A 20,607-nucleotide genomic window follows, 5' to 3' on the forward strand; every position below is an offset into this window, starting at 1 on the left:
TGTGTAGCTTGCTCGTCTGTGTTGGTGACTGCCGAAGTGTAACACAGATGGCAGGCAATGCATTCCTCTTTTATGTATGGTCTTTATGAAAATGAAGCATGGGAAGGTTGCTTTCCCTTTACTGGAAGTGGGAGTGGGGTGAAGTCTCCTCCCCGTAAGGCGTGTAGGAAATGCGGTGTAGTTTTTGCAGCTTTTCACCCCATCCCCACCTTGTTGCTGTGCAAGACTCTCTGCATAACAGTTCTCCACCAGTTAGGAGAGCATCAAATTTAAATCTATCCTGTCGTTTAGTAAACTGAGTGAAGACAGCACTTATAATGAGTTTCCACAAAGGCCTGTAATTAAATGGGTTCTCGTCTTCATCACCGCCTTTCTCCTTTTTCATCACCATTGCTGCTTTTCCTTTTTGTTTCTTTTCCTGCTTTTTCAGAGCATAGACTCTGAATTGGTCCAGGAGGTCTCCATTTTAAATGATTGGATGGGGGTGGGGGGTGAGGTCTGTTGCTTATATATTGTGGGAACTGATGTTCCTAGGCTTGTGAAATGTGAGAGATGTTTGGCTGGAGGATGGTACGTAGTGAATTGTCTCTGCTGATAAGTGTGTGAAAACTGCTGACACACTTTGAGCTATGGGATGTGACCAGTGTTTCCTGTAAGTTGAGTGCTTGGGTCAGGGGGCCCAGGGGAGAGTCAGGTGCCTCCCCGCTGATTAGCAGAGTACCTGCAGCCCCACACAGTGGACTGTGCATGTTTCTATAGGTGGTGCACATCAGCACATGCCTTGGTGCACATAAGAAGATGCGTTCCACCCATGGATGGAAAAAGTTAGACAGAACACTGGATATGACAGCCGGGTCTCTCTGAAGTGACACGTGAGAGAGGTCCTTTTTCGATATAGGTGTGAAACGGGGATTGTGGCAAAGATGCATCTATAAAGGAGTCTGTCTATAGCAGAAGCCCCAGGTCTGGGACGTGAGAAAAGTCATAGTACTCAGGACTGACTGTATATGGAGAGATACCAGCCTATCTCTTAGAAGTGGAGGGACCTTGAGAGGTCATTGAATCCAGTCCCTGCCCTCACAGCAGGACCTATCACCATCCCTGGTAGTTATTTTACGTTTTTTTTAAACACAGATTTCACCAGGGTCATTGTTTGTCTTTCTTCTGCTCAGCCCTGTGTTTCTCAGAGATACTGCTGGAAATCCCCCAAAGAAAGGCTGTTTTTATGAACTTTGTGGCAATTAGGTTTCTGCTGTGACTGGAAAGATCCTTGTACAGGTGGTGGCATTTCAGCATTTGCTACTCCTGGTCCTGCAAATAACAGATTTCTCTTAAACCTGAAACAAAATGCAGTTCAAGATTATAAAATTAGAGACCCAGCCGCACAGCTTAAATGTCCATCCCCTTCTCAGCAATACAGTCTGATAGTTGAATGTCTTAAGAGGTAAGGCTCTCTGCCATTCTTTGGGAGTCTATGAGACGAATATCCATGAAGCAGTTGTTTTCTTGGAATATCATAGAAATTTGAGCTGGAGAATATATAGGTCATCTTGGCCACCCCTTGCTCTGCATTTCCTGGTGGTTAGTCCTATCTGCATTATTAAAATCCCATGCTATTGGTTACCAGTCTGAGGCCTACAGTCCACCAATCATCTCTGAAACATTGATGTATGATCTGCAGAGAGATGTCTGGTCCACCTGGGGCTATCCCTCCTTGCTCCCAGCTATGCTGAAAGCTGTTTAAATAACCTCGTTGATATTACTTGCCCGTGAAGGCTATTGCTGTAGTCTCCCCAGAGATGTTATGCAGCCGCAAACAGGAGGGCAGCTGGTCTGTGGGGAAACTTATCTAGGAAGTTGTTTTTCCTAAGCGCTGGAGTTTGTAGCTTTTCCACTGGGAGGTTTTGCTCCTGTCTCTGACATCTTACTGTCTTGATATTTAGCCTAACTCTCCTCCTCCCTTTTTCTTAGTGTGATCCTATCTTTCCTAATTCTGCAAAGGGGTTCCCCACATGTACGTTCCAGGCATGTCACATTGGGGACAACTGGTGGAGCTCAGTTACTTTGCTGAGGTGTGGAATATGTTGCCCTGAGTGCATTCAGCTCCCTTTGTGCCGTTAAGGAGAGCTAATTAGTCCCTTTTTGTGCAGTCTCCTTGCAGAGGTAGCTGACCTCTTGTTAATCCTGGATTAAGTTCTTACTGAGAACTGACTCTCTGTGTGTCCCAATTAAGATGGTGACACTTTGTTCCAGAAGAACAACCTCTCTCTCTGCCCACTGCCTTTGAGCACATGATTGCCTGCCCCTTCTTCCCCTGCTTCTGTGAGAATCCACCAGCGTTCGGCAGCGGCAGTGTCTCATGCCATGAAAAATGCCATTGTCAGTTCAAAGCACCCAGAAAGGGGGCTTGATGTGGCACCTGTCTGAGAGCCAGCTCTTCGCAGTGGTGAGAGGGCTGAGCCTTGGCAAAGCCATTCTTTGCCCCCAAGTGTTTGAGAGTGTGCCCTGTGTCTCAGAATGGGACCAGAGCTTCCGTAAGAAGTAAGAGGTTGCAAGGCCAGGAGCCTACTGATGCCTGAGAGAGGTCAGATCACATTCTATGTGCTGAGCAGGATGTAGTAAGCAGAAGTCTGTGACCTTGGGAGTCAGCACAATGTTCTGTGTTGTGGAGGGAACAGAATCCATGTCCTGGTGGGCAGATGGCATCCATAACATATTGTTAGGAAAGGAGCAGATTCTGTGCCCTGCTGAGTGGGTGATATTGTGAACTGGTGAGAAAGCTGAGCCTGTTCCATGCCCTGAACCTAAGGCACATATTATACAAAGGAAGAAGGCTGGGCCCAATCCATACATCTGACCTGGAACAGACACCATTTCATTTATCAGGGGAGGGATAGCTCAGTGGCTTGAGCATTGGCCTGCTAAACCCAGGGTTGTGAGCTCAATTCTCGAGGAGGCCATGTCGAGATTGGGGCAAATAGATGTCAGGGATGGTGCTTGGTCCTGCCAAGAGGGCAGGGGACTGAACTAGATGACCTCCCAAGGTCCCTTCCAGCTCTAGGAGATGTGTATCTGATTATATCATACACTTGAAGGGGAAAGAGAGATCTGTGCTGTACTCTGCATAGGCAAAGCCAGCCCTGAACATTAGAGAGGATGCTGAGCCTATTCCATCAATGGGGAAAAGGCTGGAACCTGTGTAATGTTCTACATTAGGATAGAGACATTTTTATGCATTGGGGAGAGGGGCAGAACCCTCCCAGATTCTCTTAACTCCTCTAAAATTGCTTCTTTCATGGATTGGGGGACAGACAGATTCATCTCCGTATGACAGAGAGGTTTATTCATCTCTGAATGACAGGAGTTATGCATATCGGTGTCGGAGTCACTACTTGGGGGTTTCCGTCTCTTAAAGGCTGGGGTTTCCCTACATGCTTGGGTGGCATCTGGCACAAAGATACCTTAGATTCTTCCCTCCATATTCCACAAATGTGTCATTTGACAGCTTTCTTTGAATTCTCTTTTCTTTGTCCACGTCACGTTCACAAGCTGTTACTGAATGTGCTGCAAATGCTTGAGCGTTTATTTCTGCATTTTGTAGCTGGAAGCAGATAGCGTGGGTGGCTCTGGAGACGAGTTTCCTTTATAGAGACTAGTAAAAGTTAAACGTCCAAGGGCTGAGAATTAGGATTTAGTAGCAACATCTAGAGTTGGGATGCTGGGATTCTCCTGCAGCCTCTGCCACTGAGATAATGCGTGATTTGGTCCAGATAAGTGTTTCCCAATATTATTTGGCTACGGAACCCTTTTAAACTCGAAAGAATTTTGCAGAACTCCGAATAATAGTTTTATATATGACTTCACCCCTCTCAGCCACAAACCGCGCCCCCATCCCCAGGATTAACCTGCCTCAGCCCTAAACCAGCCCCCAGGACTATCCCATTCACCCAAACAGGCCCCCAGCCTAACCCTGCCTGTACAAATGCCGTCTGAGTTAGCGGCTCCCGTTACCTCACCCAACATGGAGGACAAACCTACCTTAGGCACCTCTGCTCCTCCAACTCTAGTCCTGAGGGCTTGATTTCATTGGCCACCCTATGGCAATGCGAGAGGCCAGTCACAGCCAATGGAAGGTGAGGACAATGCAGGACCCATATGGCTCCCCTTTCAGATACCCATTTGCTCTCCTTGCCCTACCCCCAGTGTGTATGCATTAGCAACTTTGGGAGCGAGGGGCTCTTTGTGTCATGCCTCTGCTCAAATAATGGAACTAATTTCAGTCGGCTTTATGGTTGGATCCTTCCCACCACCCTGCTGGCTGTTAAGTCAATTAAATTTAGTTCTACAGTTTCAGCAGCGGCAGTGCCCAGATCCGCAAATGGCTTCTTAGTGTGGCAGGAGGTTCTGGAGCCACAGGTTGCCGACACCTGACCATTTTGTCACAGAACCCTTGTTTTACTTTGCAGGACTCCAAGGTTCTGCAGAACAACATTTGGGAAACACTGGTCCAGATTCTTCATCCATGCCCCCAATTTCCCCAGCTGTGAAATGGGAGTTCTGACACCTACCAACTATAAAGCCATTTTGACAGCCTCGTGTGAAAAAAAATGCTACCTGTGTGCAAAGTGTTAATTGTTGTCAAGATCTGCAACTCCCGAGATTGCAAAACTGGGCTGGAAATCCCTTGAGGATGGGCCTTCTCATGAGATTTGTGACATGTCTCTTTTGGGTAAAGGCCAAAAATACCATGAGAACAGTCTCCTGTTATTTTAGCTCCAATCTCAGCTGGGAAACAGAAGTAGGAAGAGATCCAGGATTATCCAAGATTTTAGACATTTAAAATAGGTCCTGTTCAGAAACTGGGCAAAGGGACAGTGGTTAAAAGGAGGGTTCTTCCTTGTTTCCCTGGAGATTTTATACACAAGCTTTTTAAAACCCGATGCCCATTTTTATGCTTGCAGTGTGCCTTGTGCAGGGTGTAGACATGTCCCTGTTAATTAGGAAGTTTGTTTTCAGTACAGTACTGCTTGTCATCTTTAAAGACCCAAATGTACATTACTGGACTGCCTTCCGTATATCCATCGTCAGCCTCGGACTTTAATTACCTGGACAGGTGCGTCATTTCCCATCACACGAGATGTGCAATATTAATGAGTAAGCTTGTATTACAGCTGGGTCTGAGATCACAGAACAGAAGCCAGCCCCAGCAACCTGAATGGCTGACCTCAGCTTGTAGCACAGGTGTAAAGCTCATGCTGTCAAGTGAGCACTAAGCAGCTTGCCATAGAAGTACCCACCCTGGTTAAAACATCCTCAGAGCAGGTCTTCCTCACCTGAGTGCCCCCCTCTGTACATTTTTCTTCTTCTCAGAGGATTCATTAATTATGTGGTCCTGTTGCTCCCCCAGTTAGTGCTGTGCTTTGGGGACCCTTTACAGTGTGACAGTTCAACATTCAAGATCCTATTCGTACGGATTAAATATCTAGCACTACCTGTCAGTTGTGTCCTTAAGCCCTAATTCAAGTCATACAACCCGCTCTGTAACACTCATGTGCTAATGTCGTCTTGTCACTTTTAAGTCCGTGACACACAGCCTTGGCTATGCTGCAACCTATGCCATAATCCAGTCCTGTCCTGTAGCTTGCACTGTAACCATCACTTCGGATGCTGTCTGTGGGTCATACTAAATGCTAAACCAGGCCCAGCCGCTCTACCTTAGCCTGAACTTCAGGGCTTACATTACTATATTAAATTCTTAAGTGGTACACCTAAATAGAACCCTAATTCTAACTCATTGTGTCCTTGCTAAAGACGTGTGTGACTTCAGCCAAAAATTTTTATCCAGATTTGAATTTCAGCCCTTCAAATTCAGAACTGGAGCTAGAGTTTTTGCTTTGGTCCATTATGGAGAGTTGGAATCCACATGCTCCTCCCTCGCCTCAGCTTTTCAGATCCAAACTGTCTCCAGTGTTTCTTCTTGGACTTGAAGTGCCGCATATTGGTCCAACTAGTGATGAAGTCTTGAGTCTCAGAAAAGGAGTTTCTTAATTGAGGATTGTTCATTACAAGTAGAAGTTTCCAGGGTCATAAAATGCAGGGGTAGGGACAACCCAATTAAGACAAAATCAGAATTTCCTGGTACTTAAACCAATCTTGAACAGATACTTTTAGTGAGCACCTTTTTTTGTGTTTAAAACAAAACCAAACAGGAGCTGGTACTCAGCTGGCTCCCGCACTCAGGCAGTCCCATGGCTAGGGCTGCCAAGGTGATGGTACTCAGGATCAGCAAGTACTGGCATCAAAAATCACAGCTTTTAGTTAAAGGTTGCAGATTATTTTTTAAAATAATTCTCCTGCTCCCCATTATTGGTTTCAATTCCACAGGGTCCTCTGCACTTCCTGGTTCCAAATTAGTACTACCAAAATATCGTGGGCAATGCTGTCTCATGATATTTCTAACTTGAATTATAGCAGGAAGAAACAGCAATGTAATGAGAGAGTTTGTTCTTGCAAGAGCTCCAGCCAAATTCTGCAGTCTTGTAAGGTTTGGGAAAGCAGCTGAAATTCTGGATTCTTTGAATATTTTGATCTTTACATACCACTAGAAATAAGTCTGTGTTGAATGAACTTTTTTTTTTTTTTTTTAGTTTATTTTTTTTCCACACAACTCTCATTTGGGGCTGGAAATCCAAGTGCCCAATTTTGTTAGACCCAAGTGGTTTGGAGATGTAGCTGAACTTTTATCTGAACCTCGAAAGACTTGTCGTTCACCCATCAGAGTTTGGATCAAAACTCTCCTAATGCTGTGTATGAGCCTTCACAGTACTAAATTAATGGCAGTTAAGATTGTATCAAGATGCACAGAAAGCCCTGAAAGCATGAAAGCAAGTTCAAGGAAAAGTCTTCAGTACTGCTTGTCATCTTCACATTGCATAGAGTGATACGTTGCAAAAGGCATTCACTTCACCATACAATATGTACTTTGATTTCATCTAACTCAACTCTTTCATGAAAAATCTTGATGGTGACCTTTCACTTTCTTGTACAAGCAGATGGCCACATTTAATTGTCACACCATCTATTCATTGGGAAAGTAATGCTGCTGTAATAGACTGAGGCCATCATTAAATTTTGCAGGAGGAGCTCTGATTTGACCAGAGTTACATGAATGAGGGACTTTTATGGGGTAGACTGTGGCCTAACAGACAACCCAGCAGTGAATAAGTGAAGAGATTGGCCAATGCATGTCCAAAGGGTTCTCCTCCTGAAATACACTGACCCCATTTTGTGCGCCACCACTGCAAGTTAGAAAATGATAATCCAAAATGCTCTGAATTACTTTTGTTGAAAATACTGTATCTCTTGCTCCCATAACATGGTTCTTCATTGCTTTGTAATGGTGGCACCACATGCTGAGGTTTATGAATCTGCTCCTGGCTTTGTCCTAATAGTCCTTGACATTTTGTCAAAGGAGTAGCAGCTCATGCTTCTAAGTTGGTGGTTTTCAACCTGTGGTTTGTGAACGTTTGGGGAGCTGCAGACTACATCTAAATGTTTCAAAAACACACACTTTGTTAGCTACATCCTCCTCTGAGTGGGAAACCTCATCCCCAAAGCAGGGGTTTGAACAAATTTAGATCCCCAAATGTATCTGCTAGGGCTGAATGTAAGATTTCTGACTCAAACATCATGAACCTCTAGTGAGCAATCTAAATGACGGAGTTCATTAGCGACTCTTTAAACCAAATGTGTTGTCTAGCTCCAAAAGGAAGTATGTGTGAGTGTGTTTGTATGTGAGGAAATAAGATTTACTTTGTTTGGTGGATTACAATTGCATCTTCAGCAGTCTTCTAGGATTCTAGTAAGCTGCCTGAAACACTGCATCCTCCTAAACACTCTATTATTATGCTGACGTAACTCCTCTGCTCTTGTCATACCTTATGTCATCAGTAGTTTGGATACCTTACATGGATGTTCAAAAGCGGTCACTTGAAAAATTTGAATTGTTCATACAACATTTGTTGCAACTTTTAGCTCACATCCTACCCAGCCATGCATGGTAATGAGTCACACAGATTTCATTTCACATCTCAGACTGCTCTTCTACATTTTCAGAGGGGATCACGTGAAAACATTGGACACCGAAAAATGTTAGCCATGTAGTGCTTTTTGAAAGAGTTGTAACTCAAGTCCTTTGGGTTTTGATTTTGTTTGAAAGGGGCAGGGTGTTGTGTTCTGTTTGTTACCCTGCCCCACTGATGCTCTTGAACAGGGTTTCTAAAACTCTGTTCCGTGGAACACTGGTGGTCTGTGAACAACTCGCAGGTGTGTCATGAACATTTGGAAAAATACACTGACGGTATATATTTTCTGTTATTAAAGCCAGATACAATGTTACTTCTTCATTGCTATGATACCTGATTGAATTACTTCATTTTGTTTTTGCTGGATATGTTGCTGTTTTGTTTTTGGTCTGTCAACTTTTTTTTTTGGAAGGAAATTTTCAAATATTATTGTTAGCGTTTCATGGTCTCAAAGTTTAAGAAACACTGCTCTAGAAAATTTAAGCAGGTTTTAAACAACTATAAACATTGGAAATCTAAGCCTCTAACTCAAAACAGATTTTATAGAACAGTTTCACCCCTTTACAGTGAAAGTTTGCATGCAGTTTGAACTGTGATAGCACTATTGTTCCATCCTAGTATTGTTCCTCGAGAGGTTCAGCAAAATTACTACACTACAAGCTTTATTATCTGGCATCCCTCGGGAATAGGGGTTGCTGGATAATAAAAAGTGCCAGATATTCAAGCTGGAGCCCTCAGAGCCTACTCTCCCAGCTCCTGCCAGGCAGCTGGTGCTGCTCTGCCAGTCTGGCTGAGCAACAGGCAGCTGGCCCCGTTCTTCCAGCCCTGGCCGGGCAGCTGGCGCCGCAGCAGCTGGCCCCTCTATAGCAGCGCTGGCTGGGCATGCTGGTTAACTGAGTGTGCCGGTTATCCAAGTGCTGGATAGCATGACTTTTACTGTGTTTCATATAGTTATTTACATTGTGAAGATGCCTAAGAGCCACCAACACGAAACCTGTTTGTCTTTATGTTGCTGATTTATGGAGTTGCCAAAAGCGTATGAGGCGCTTTACAGGAGGAAAAAAAAATACGTGATTCAATACATTTAAAATCTTAAGCTCTGATTCTGCACTGCATTGTGCTTGTTTTAGGGATGTAAAATATTGAATAGCTAATCAGTAATATGAATATATACTGGTTAAGTAACTCACCCTAACCATTAATTCTCAGGCCTGGCCCCAGCCCCTTCCTTCAGTCAGATAACTGATTAATTTTAATTGTTTGAATGGGTAACTTTTAAAACTATTTATATCCCTAGCGTGTGTGGAGTTTCCTTGACTCCTGATTTTTTGATTCTAGGATTTGGCCGTACTGCAAACAATTGGTAGGATAAGATGTCCTGTATGTACCATATCTACTCATTCATAAGCTGAATTTTTTGGTTTAAAAAACGTGAGTCAAAGCGTGACGGTCGGCTTATGAACAGGTTGGTAAATACTGGCTCCCAGATTGTCAGAGTAAGGTGCTGGTCTACTGAAGCTTTTTGTTTACCTGGATTGTTGGGAGGCACAGAGCCCCTTACATCCCTGTTGCTGTTTCCGGCCAATGGGAAGCAGCGAGGACTGAGGGATGTGATGGCAAACACCAGCCAGTTAACTGGGAAGGGTGAATTGCAGGGCTCTGTGATGCTGACACTTCAAGTAAACCAAATTTCTGGGTGCACCAGGGGCTTACCTTGTTGGGCAGGGATATGAAGCTTGCTGAGCCCTGAAATACAGGGTCGGCTTATGAATGAGCGAGAGCAGTTTTCCATTTTCGACAGTTCATCTTGTTGGGGTTATGAATGAATGGGCTAATGATCGCGTATATACGGTAATTCACAAGCTAGACCACAGCAATAATGGAGCAAAGCTACTCTTTGTACATTGTATTGGAAAGGGACGGATGTATATTTTGGTATGTGTGTGCAAGAGAGTGCATGTGTATTTCTGTGGACAAGACTTATTTGTCAGCTTTTAGAGGCAAGGATTATGGCTACTTTTGTGGTATGTAAAGCGTTTAGTAAATTGAACATCCTATTAACAACAAATAAGTAATATGTATTGTTTTCTGTTGTTTTTTTTTTTTGAGAAGCAGTCCCATTCCAGGCACATCCCAATATCCTGGCACAACCAAGCCCTTGCACTGCTTTAAGCTCTGATAAGAGGGAGCTCAATTTGGTGGTCCTAGCTCTAACCATTTAGGTGTTCTTGATCGAACAGACAAACTCTCTAAAATTTAGGTAAATGACTGTCTGTATTCCTTACTGGGTTCTTTGCTTCCTTTTGTTGCATTTCACCCATACCCATCATGAAATGGGACGTGTCTGCTTATCTTTTGTTTATGGTTATTTACGCCTTTCATTTCCAAATGCCGAAAGGGCCTTGTCATACAATTTACGAACAAACAACTCTAGTCAGAATCACTGGGCGTGGAAGATGCTCCAACCCTGTAGGGTAAATTAACTTGAGTAACAGAGAGGTACTGTTAGTCTGTATTCTAACAAAACAAAACAAAACAGCAGTCATGTAGCACTTCAAATTGATTTATTGGGTGATGAGCTTTCATGGGGCAGATCTGAAGAAGTGGGTCTGTTCCATGGAAGATCATCACCTAATAAATCATTCTGTTCGTCTTTAAAGGGCTGTACAACTGCTGTTTTGTTTTGTTGAAAATGCAGTGGCATTGTCATCTTTTAGTTTTAAGCAAACATTTCTGCTCTACATGGAGCATTGATATACCACTACTGTGTTTTTTTTCTTAAAAATCATTATTATATCATCAATCCTCCTTCTCCTCATTTTATTAGCATAACACTTAAAAGCCGAAGGCTGTGGCTACATTATAGTTACTGTTTTGGGATACAAATGTATCCCAAAATAGCAACTCCATGCTCAAAATAGCAGCACTATTTTGAGCCCGGGTCTGGTTCCATTACCTATAACAAGGGGTAGTGGAAACTTTGAAATAAGTTAACTCAAAATAAATTACATCAATTGTGTTGTGCAAATTGTGTAAGTTATTTTGAGTTATAGCTACAGCCCTATTTTGCTAGGCTTGTCTATACGTGCAAATTCTTCCAGAATAAGGTAGCGGGCAAATTTGAAGTGAAGTGACTATTCCAAAATATCTCCATGTGGACAGTTTGGGTCCAGAAAAAAAAATGTGCCTTTTTCTGGCTTATTTTAGTTCACCTCCAAACTGGTTTATCAAATTCAGCAAAAAGGAACTCATTCCAGAATAAGCAATTCCACTCAGAAATTATTCAGGGACAACTTTTCTTAAATTGCAACGTGATTGCAGACAAGCAGTAAGGCCTGTGACAGGACTAAACTCTTAATGAGTCTTTCCATCTGCTGCCTTCAGTTATTTTCTGTTCATTGTTAGACATTGTACATTAAGGCTGTGTCGAAATTGCAAGCATCTGTTGGGAGACCAGGGGCCTCCCGACCGAAGTCTGCCATGTCAGGAGCCTTCTGCCAACAACCCAGTTTTCCTCGTTCTCCGAGGAAGAAGGGAGGTGTGGGCAGAGGAGGTTTTCGTGAGATTTGACCCTGTGTGGACAGGACAAATGTTGGGAAAGCCTCTCCCAACAGAACTGTCGTGGGAGATACGCAAATGCGTTGCACAATTTCCGTATCTTTGCTGACAATTCTCAGCAATCTAGACATAGCCTAAGAGACCGCGTCACCAAAACGCACACAGTCTTTAAAACTGACATACGTGAGCAAATGTGGACAGAGACTGAAACAAGGTGAGCCAGAAAAATAAGATGAACCTGGAATAGGACTGCGTTTCAGTAAACCTTACAGAAAAGAAAAAGTGGAGAAATTTGGAGTACTTCTCTGTTCTGCCACTGATACGTCAGTGCTTAAGGTTTGAAAAGTCGAAGAAAACGTTATTGGAGTCCAAACTGATTTAGCCCTTTTTTGTTAAAATATAACAAATGATGAGAGTTTATAGGGATGTAAAAAGTCCCACACTTGATAAGATTCCCATTTAGAAATTATTAAAAAAACCCAAATTTTAACAGTCTCATTTTTTAAGAAATCCAAGATAAAAATTAACTTCAGAAAAATAACACTGCTTTTGAAAAATAGTCATTTAAATAAAGCTTGTGCATTTTCCTTTTATTTTCAAAAAACAAAAACAAACCTGAGTGTAATCTGCTACTGATAGTATAAGCTAAGTTGTGAATTTACACCTCTGTAGTTATGCAGGCAGACCCCCTGGTGCGGACACTCTTAAAGGACTTTTTCTACACTTGTGAGTTTTTTCAGACTGAGGTTAGAAGTGACTTGAAAGCATAATGGCTATTGTGTTTGTTTAATCTGTGTAGATAACTCCTTATTTCATATGAAGCAGCCAGGGTGGTGACAGGCACAGGTAGGAAGACGCGGATATTGGAGATACATCTGTGAGAGAGACCAGACAGGTGAGATCATACTTTTTACTGGACCAGTTTTTGCTGGTGAAAGAGGCCAGCTCTCCTGCTTCCATTGAGTATATTCAGCATGTGCAGGCACAGAGGATTTTTAACTGGGTGGGGTCCCTGTCAAACCCCCTGTGAGCTTCATCTTGGCTGGAGGGCGCCCTCTGAGGTCCAGGGCGGCCTTGGCGAGCACCATCCAAGGACAGACGTGAATGATTGAGGAGGCTGACTGCGCCGAAGGGGCTGCATTATGTAAAGCCAGGCAGCCGGCTCCGTGCGCGTGTGGGGATGTGTGCGTGCGTGTGAGAGCGAGCAGCTGGGCGTCAGACACCCCGACAGGGAGGGAGGCCGAGCGCCCTCCGTGCGTGCGGCCCAACAATAGAGAGCCATAAAACAACCCCCGGAGCCCGCAGCGCTCCAGGGAGGGAGCCATGGCGGGGACCCCAGAGCTCTGCAGGGCTGCAGAGAGGGGGGGCTCGCTCAGCCACTGACCCCCCCCCTTTAGAGAAGGGCTTTGAGATGGTCCCGGAGGTGAGTACCCTCCCCCCACACCACTGCATGAATGAATGAATTCCTAGCGGCTCGGCGCTCCGCTCCGCTCCCCAATGGCTACCAGGTTAGTGCTGCTCTTCCTCCTGCGGCTGCTCGCGCGTCTCTCTGCGCTCCCCCGGGGCGGGGGCGGGGGCGGGGGCGGGGGGGCGCTGCAGGCTTGCACGGGATTGCTGGCGGGGGGGCCGGGGGGGGGAGGAGAAGGACCCTCCCGCCTGAACAGGCGCTTCCCGGGCGGATTAAATCCGGAGTCCATGTTGGTTGCTGCCGCTCGGCTCTCTGCGGGGGGCTGCACAGCGGCGAGAGTGGCACCATGGTGCAGAGGTGCTTCCGCTCTTCTCTCGGGGGGGTGATGCCCCCCGCCCCGCCCCGCCCCGCCCCGGGGCTGCTGGAGCGGTGATTTCAGCTCCCCATCGCTCAGGTCCTGCCAGTCTTCACTAGCTCCCCCCCCCCTGCCCCCGCATCCCCGTGTCCCAGCTCTAGAGGGGAGGCGGCGGCGGCTGCTTTCAGCATCGTGGGGGGGAGAGAGGTAGGAGACCCCGGGCAGCTCTGGTTGAATTAGCAATGCGTCATGGAGCAGCTGGCAGAGCTGCTGCAGGCATATGTGTGTGCTGCAGCACTGGCTCTCTGTCTCCTCTTTGCATTGCACCCTCTCCTGTTTATATGTTTGCAATGGTGGGGGAAGGCTGCATGTCTGATCTGCTGGGTCTGGTGCGGGGAGGGTGATGGGGAAGCAGAACCGGGTGAAACGTCAGTGTTTAGAAGCAGTGCGACACTTACGGGTTCCCTGTCTGAGAGAAATGATTTGCTTTTCCGCTATCGGATGATTGATAATATGGCCCAGAAATGGCTTTGTTCTTTATAAGAGACACACAGATATTTTGCATATACACAGCACAACCCAAATGCATCCCAGGGAGCCAGGCCTTTTAGCTGAGCAGGTGACGCTGGAGTTGGTGACCCGTCCAGCAATATGAAATTGAGCAAAGGAAACTTTGTGCCACATTTTAGGAATAATTTTCTGTCAGGCGGTGTGGGCTGTTCCGCCAAGGGAGCCCCCCAGCTGCCTGACTCATTTAAAACTAAAACACCGTATCGAGAACAGCCCTGCTCTGGTGCTCGAAGGAGAGAGGATTGTGTGTGACCTAATAAGTGTTTTCATCTTTGGCTGATTTTTATGCCTCTGTACTGTAGGCTTCTGACAGTGGGCAGCCTTTAAATCAATCTCACTTGTTTTTAACCTTTAGATTCAGAGTGTTGCTGTGCCGGGGGCAGGGGGAGAAAGAGACAGTGTTGTGGCGGGAGGGGTGTGGAGTCTGGAATATTGATATTTCCAGGACAGTAAACTGGAGCCACATCAGGTGACCAGCAGAGGAAATCGATTTGATCCCATTAACCAGCTCCGAAGATCACAACGTCTTCCATTAGCCCATGAAAGACGATCTATATGAGCAGCAGGTACTGAGTGGGAGGGAGGCTGTCAGGCTCTTGCTTCATCTTCCTGTCCTGGGAAAGACAATCTCCCTCTCCACCCCCGCCTTGTCCTTAGCACTATGTGACACGAGGCATTCATGTATCTGTTACCATCTCCCCCTGCCAGAAGAATCAAACTGTTACTACTGAGAGGTGTGCAAATTAATCCCCTTCCAAAGTATTGCATTATTGCTTAGCATTGAATTGGATTTTTGTGGCAGCTCTTCCACAAACATACCCATGACTTTTGCTACAGAGACAGTATGACACGTCCTAGACATCGAAAAATCGGGTCAGGTTCCTGCTTCCCCCCGCCATGACATTAAAAATAAATGTTGTGTTTCTTTGTGTTTGCCTTTTCCTTGTAGAATCTTCAGGGTGCCTTCTGGTTGCATTTTGAAAATTTTCTCCACAACCAGGAGAGCCTGAAATATTTTTTTTTTCTTTTGAATGAAAACTGCAATTCTTCTGCAAACCCAGAACCTGGAGTCCTGTGGCTTTCAGAAAAGCACCAAATATCCTGAGGCTGAGGACAAAACCACCAGAAGATGTAGTGGAGACGCAGGGAGCACAATTTCACTCCAAATTACTCTCCCAGTTAGTTTGACTTCATCCTTCCAAGTTATAGACCTTGAGTTCAGTGTCACTGGCTGCGTCGGACTTTTCTGCAAAGTTCTTAGAAACTAATACCCTGTCTGCTGCAGATAGATGCTACATGTTTCTCTGAAGGAGTTTGTCCCTCAGACAAATTTACTTTCACTGTTTATGCATCATGTTGTGTGCTGGTGGGTGGTTTGCCTCACTCCACCAGAGATATGGCTGTGTTTCAGTAGTAAGGATGTCATTTTCAGAAAATAATGTGTGACATGCTCCTCTGGAGCGAACAGAGCTTGTTACAAATACGGTTTTTGTGTTACCATATTGTTGATAATATCATTAGTAGCTATTGGGAGTACGAGTCACCCTCCTATCAGACTGTTTGCTATCAGACTGTTCGCTTGTGCTTTGAAAACATCTCCTAGATCAAGGGTGAGAAACCTTTTTACATTGGGCCCCACTTTTCATCCCTGCAATTAACAGCCCCATCCCCCCACCCACAAACTAATCGAATGTTCGTATGAAAAGACAACTTAGGCACGTGTAAGAAAATAAGGATGTCGAATGTAAAACTTTATTTATCAGCATGGAAATGTGAATACATAGACATAAAAAGAGTAAAAGATTTCAACATTTTTAATGAGATTGTGCTGTGACTCCTCTTATGAAATTTCATGCCCCGCGAGGGGACCTTCCCCCTAACTTTGCACACTCCTGTCCGAGATGTTCACTGCAATGTCCAGAAGCATTGCTTGGGGCTGTGCGCTGGGAAGGGAGCAGGTAGTGTTTGGTTTCAGACATAATAAGATGGGGAATTTCCTGGAGAAATCACACTCTTTATCCACAATGTTTGTTGCTTTGCCTCTCAAAGGGAAAAATATCAGAGGAGTCACAGAAAAGCGATGACATTGTGATGGATGCATTTGACCAATTGTGCAGTGCTGGTGTGTGGGTGGAGGGCAAATTCCTTCTTGATACCTGCATCGGACACTGAAGAATGAAGATTTAATTCATCCTGTCTCCTACCTATGTAAATATGTTGCAGAAATTTCATCAAGAATGAAAACCTTTCCAATGGAAGTGTAAACCGACCTCTAGAATTCTATAGTCAGTAAATAATTCTCTGTTTAGCTCTATAAGGTTCTCATAGAATCATTTGTAATTTCTTTTCAACCTTATTGGTTTCACCCTGTTAAATTTACCAGATTTCTCCCAATGAGTAGTCTGTACAACACCGATACATTGTTATTAGACAGACGACTTGGAAGCTGAGAGCCTAGGTAGCGGGTATATAGAGAGATTTTTCATGTAGGTTGCTATTTTTAAGCCAGTCCAGATTGAGCATGACCAAAAGTTGTTACCATCTCTCTGATGGCTGCTTAGTAGCCTCTATGATATGAGTTCGTGAATCTCAGTGTCGTTTCCAGTGGACACGAGTCCATATCATAGCAGAACCGCCTTCAGAGTTGGCACTGTTATCTACCTTGTTGACAGCTTTTGCCTAAAGCTGCAGAGAATAACTCCAATCTTACCATGGGAGATGGTACCTTCAAATCAGGCTTAAGGCACATTGGTGATGGAGTAGTTTATTACTCTCTCTGCTTTGCATGTAGATAGATAACTTCAGTCTTGAGGGGTGGCTGTTACCTTTCAGCTGCATTGAAATGCATTGCCTGTGTACATAAAAACATCGCTCCTTGCCCCTTTTAAGTTTTAGAGACAAGCCCAGGACCAGGGATGTGTAAGTTAGTTATATATACTTTTATGTACAAATCCCAAAGCCCTTTCCAAAGGTGTTTGGGTATTCTCCATTCTATAGAGAGAGATACTGAGGCACAGAGATGAGACCCAAGCGTGAGGACCAGAATCAATGGCCAGGTTTTGTGATTCCCCATGCAGGGACCTTCATATTTATATTATGTGGATTCCTTGAAGCTTTTTCACTGAGTCTTCTTCATTAACCTCTAATCTCTGAGTAACAGCCTCAATTTCAGTTCTGCCAGGTGGGTTCATCTGGAAATTGGGGTCAGAGAATCCTCTGCCTAAACAGTGATTAGCAAAAAAGAGTGATTGAACTTCAAGAAGTTGAAGTTCAATGGATTGGCGAATACACAGAAGTTTGGTTTCATATCTGATTTATCCCAAAAATAGTTGGTATGCAAACCTAAGCAGGACATCTTATGAGAAGAGAATGTCTCAAGGGGCCTCTGCTCCCTGCTGGGTCAGAAACCCTGAGAGTAGCCTCACTCAGAAGAGACCCTGAAGGGTATGGCTTGAAGGGATCTTGAGTTCCTCTCATCCATCTCCTTGAATTAAGCCAGAGGTAAATATACCTGACATATGTTTGTGTAACACCTCTCAACTGGGGAGAATCCAGAAGGGCAGAGATTGGAATTTAAAAAAAAAAAAAAAGGCCGGAGAATACAGGATGGAGGAAGAAAGAAGGACATATTTTGGAGTCTCTCACAAGTTGCAGTTTGAATTTGAGCGGTGCCTTTCATTGCTCCTTATTTTATTTCAGTTGGCTCACTTACCTACGAGTAGATGACAGAAATCTAGATAGATGTCATCTTCTACCTGTATCAGCACAGAAAGTGGAGGATGCAATGTATGACAAAGGACCACATCTAACTTTTGAACTTGGAAGTAATTTTTTTATTTTTTTCATGCACCAGATGATTCTGTCTATACAGGCCTCATCATAAAGAGGTATTGCTCTGCCATTAGCCTCTCTGAATGGTCTTACAGTACAATTATTTCATGTATTCCTAACTAATTGTATTTTTATTTTTTGTAGAACCAGCTGTAGGCTTGATCTAATACATGATTTCAGGTGTGTCAATGAGACTATGCAAGCACTTGAAGTTAAGCAAATGTTTAAGCGCTTCACTGGACTGGGGTCATAGAGCTCAGTACCTTGCAGGATCATGCTAGATTTGCTCAGCATTGTACCAGACTACTGCTCCTTCCCTGAAGAGCTTAAAGTCCAGCAAACTGGAGGAGCCAGAATTTGGGATAGCTGACATTCATTTTTTCTTAAAAACTTAAACAGTTTTGTAATTCCTTGTGGGATAAGCAGGTGAAGTAGATAGTAAAATATTTATTCTCTTATGTGTGAGGATAGGATATCGTTAGTGCTCCAAAGCTGAGCAGGTTAGGTTGTGTTGGGAGTGTGCTTGGAAACGTCTTCCCTTTCATTGATGATGAGAGGCTCCAGTGTTGTTTGGGAATGTTGTGTGGCTGAAGTTGCTGTTTTTTCTAAACAGACACCCTGGACATTAAAAATGGCTTGGTATGATTTGCAGTGTAACAATCCCCAGCCTGCATGCTGGTTAAATGCTAGTTCACACTCTACATCAGATAGGTTCAAATATTTGTCACTTCTTCTCTCCAACTATTGGGTATTATTACTTAAAAAATACTATCGGATTTCATAGTAATGCTGCAATATCACAATTTTAAGCTGTTGTATTTTGGGCCAGTGCTGCAGAATACTGTTTTAAGGGTAATTAATATTGGCACTGGCTTTTAAACAGCTGTTTCTTTTTAACCCAGAGGTGACTGTGTTTTAGTGGCATGTGGTGTGATCTCAGTATTTATTAGGAGAGCCAAACTCACTTTGCTCTTTTCCAAGACCACATGGACATCCTGCAAATACAGTCAAGATCCATGGCTGGGCTTGAGCTCTTGGAACACTTGGAGGAGAAGAGGGTGATAGGGAGGGTCTGTCTGCTTCTCAAAGTGAGACGAGCATAGCTCCTGAAACATGGATGTCACTTGTAAACAGTCGCAAACTATGCTGTTCACTGTGTTCCCCACATTCATGGGTACAAACCTCTCCAGACAATCTTATCAGTCGAAGATGGTTTCTTGTCTTGCCTCCGTATACAGTATCTGTGAGATCCAATTCTTTCTTAGTTTTGTTTTCTTGAAATGGCTTCAGTGGAGTTAGACAAGGGTTAAATGTGACTAGCTAATGTCTATGTAATGAGGATAGACTGTTACCTTGTCCCATTGTTTAGATGCAGGACAGCAGTGGGCAACCTGTGGCGGGTGGATCGCATCCAGCCCCTTGGGGTTGTTTGTGGTCCACATGACATTTAATTTACTGTTGCCTAGGTTAGGGTTGCCAGATTCCACTGGTTTCCAGCCTCATTGTTTTTCCAATCAGTATTACCAAAGTGACGTGAATGTAAAGCAATGGCACATGAAGGAAGGAGCACACAACATTGACTGTGAGAGCTATGCAATCGCAATGCATCCAGTCACCGCGTTGCTAGGGTTCAGTCAAGACACCTTGCAAATGCTAAGCACACAAGTGCACTTAGGAAAACTACCCTGTCCTGGGAGACTGTCTTAGTTATGACAGTCTTGCAGCCCACTGAGGTAAAGGAAGGCCACGAGCTGCTTATCAGACCTCAGTTCTGCAATGTGTTAAACCAATAAATGTGCATTCACTCCATTGACTTCAGTGCAGGTGGGAGCAGAAATTCTCCATCTCTTCAGTCACCCCTTTTTTATTGTTGTTATTATTATTATTCAGTTTTGCAGTAGTGCCATGAAGTTCCAGAGATGGATCAGGGCCCCTTTGTTTTGTTTTGTGTCTGTACAGTGTCTCGCACAGTGTTCCCTGACCCATGTACCCCAAAAAGAGACTTCACCTTTTCTCTGTCTGGACCTCCTTTTCTCCCCGCCCCCATCCCTGGCACCTCCTGTGATCTTCAGCAGCTTCTCAAAGACTAACTTGTAGAGGTATCGGAGGGTCTGAGCTGCCTCCAGTCAGCTAGGCCTGCAGACCATTATTTATTATTATATTTCTTCAAAGTGGGTCATCAAGCCTTTTTGGCATTTTGAGCATGGATTCCCAGTTCTGTTGCAGGCCTTGGTCGCTATGGAAACAACAAAAAGAGTTAGTCATGGCTGTTCCTTGGGTCAGATTCAAAACTCTGGGAGTGAACAGGAGCAGTGCAGAGTTTTTTAGGGACTGGGGCGAGGGGGGAGAGCTGAGTGAGGACAGGGCTTCACACTTGTGTGTTGTTCTTGTCCTCTCTGTGCTGGAGTAGAAAGACTGAGTAAATAACCTCTTCGCCCACATTATGTGTACTCCAGTGGAGCGCACCATGTGAGGATACTCAGTCTTGCTCAGTGGCCAGGTGAAGAGGACAGGAGCCAGGCTTTCCTGCTGAGGGAGGTAACCTGGTGACAGGTGATGTGGGAAAGGCGAATGTACATGATACTTTTTTTTTGCCTTAGTCTTCACGGACAACGTCAGTTCCTAGACTACAGCATTAAGCAACGCAGTATGGGAAGGACGTGTGCAGCCTTAGGTGGGGAAAGAACAGTTTAAGAGCTATTTAGAAAAGCTAGATGTATACAAATCCATGGGTCCGGATTAAATGCATCCAAGGGTGCTGAGGGAATTGGCAGATGTCATTGCAGAGCTTTTGGTTATCA

The 20,607-nt window shown here is 44.5% G+C and overlaps 1 protein-coding gene across 11 annotated transcripts in view; it reads left to right on the plus strand.

Annotated features, from left to right (window-relative positions):
* Window positions 1-20,607, plus strand: part of GRAMD1B (GRAM domain containing 1B) — a 216,808-nt gene that overhangs the window by 137,360 nt on the left and 58,841 nt on the right. The window contains exon 1 of one of the 11 annotated variants that reach the window (XM_074977036.1): window positions 13,093-13,150. The exons of the other annotated variants lie outside the window; for them this stretch is intronic. Coding sequence (XP_074833137.1) covers window positions 13,140-13,150 — 11 coding nt within the window. The 5' untranslated portion in view covers window positions 13,093-13,139. Of the gene's footprint in view, window positions 1-13,092; window positions 13,151-20,607 lie in introns of those variants that run through there. 11 annotated transcript variants of the gene reach the window in all.

Source organism: Carettochelys insculpta, chromosome 25, assembly GCF_033958435.1.
Source record: "Carettochelys insculpta isolate YL-2023 chromosome 25, ASM3395843v1, whole genome shotgun sequence".
Classification (NCBI taxonomy): domain Eukaryota; kingdom Metazoa; phylum Chordata; order Testudines; family Carettochelyidae; genus Carettochelys; species Carettochelys insculpta.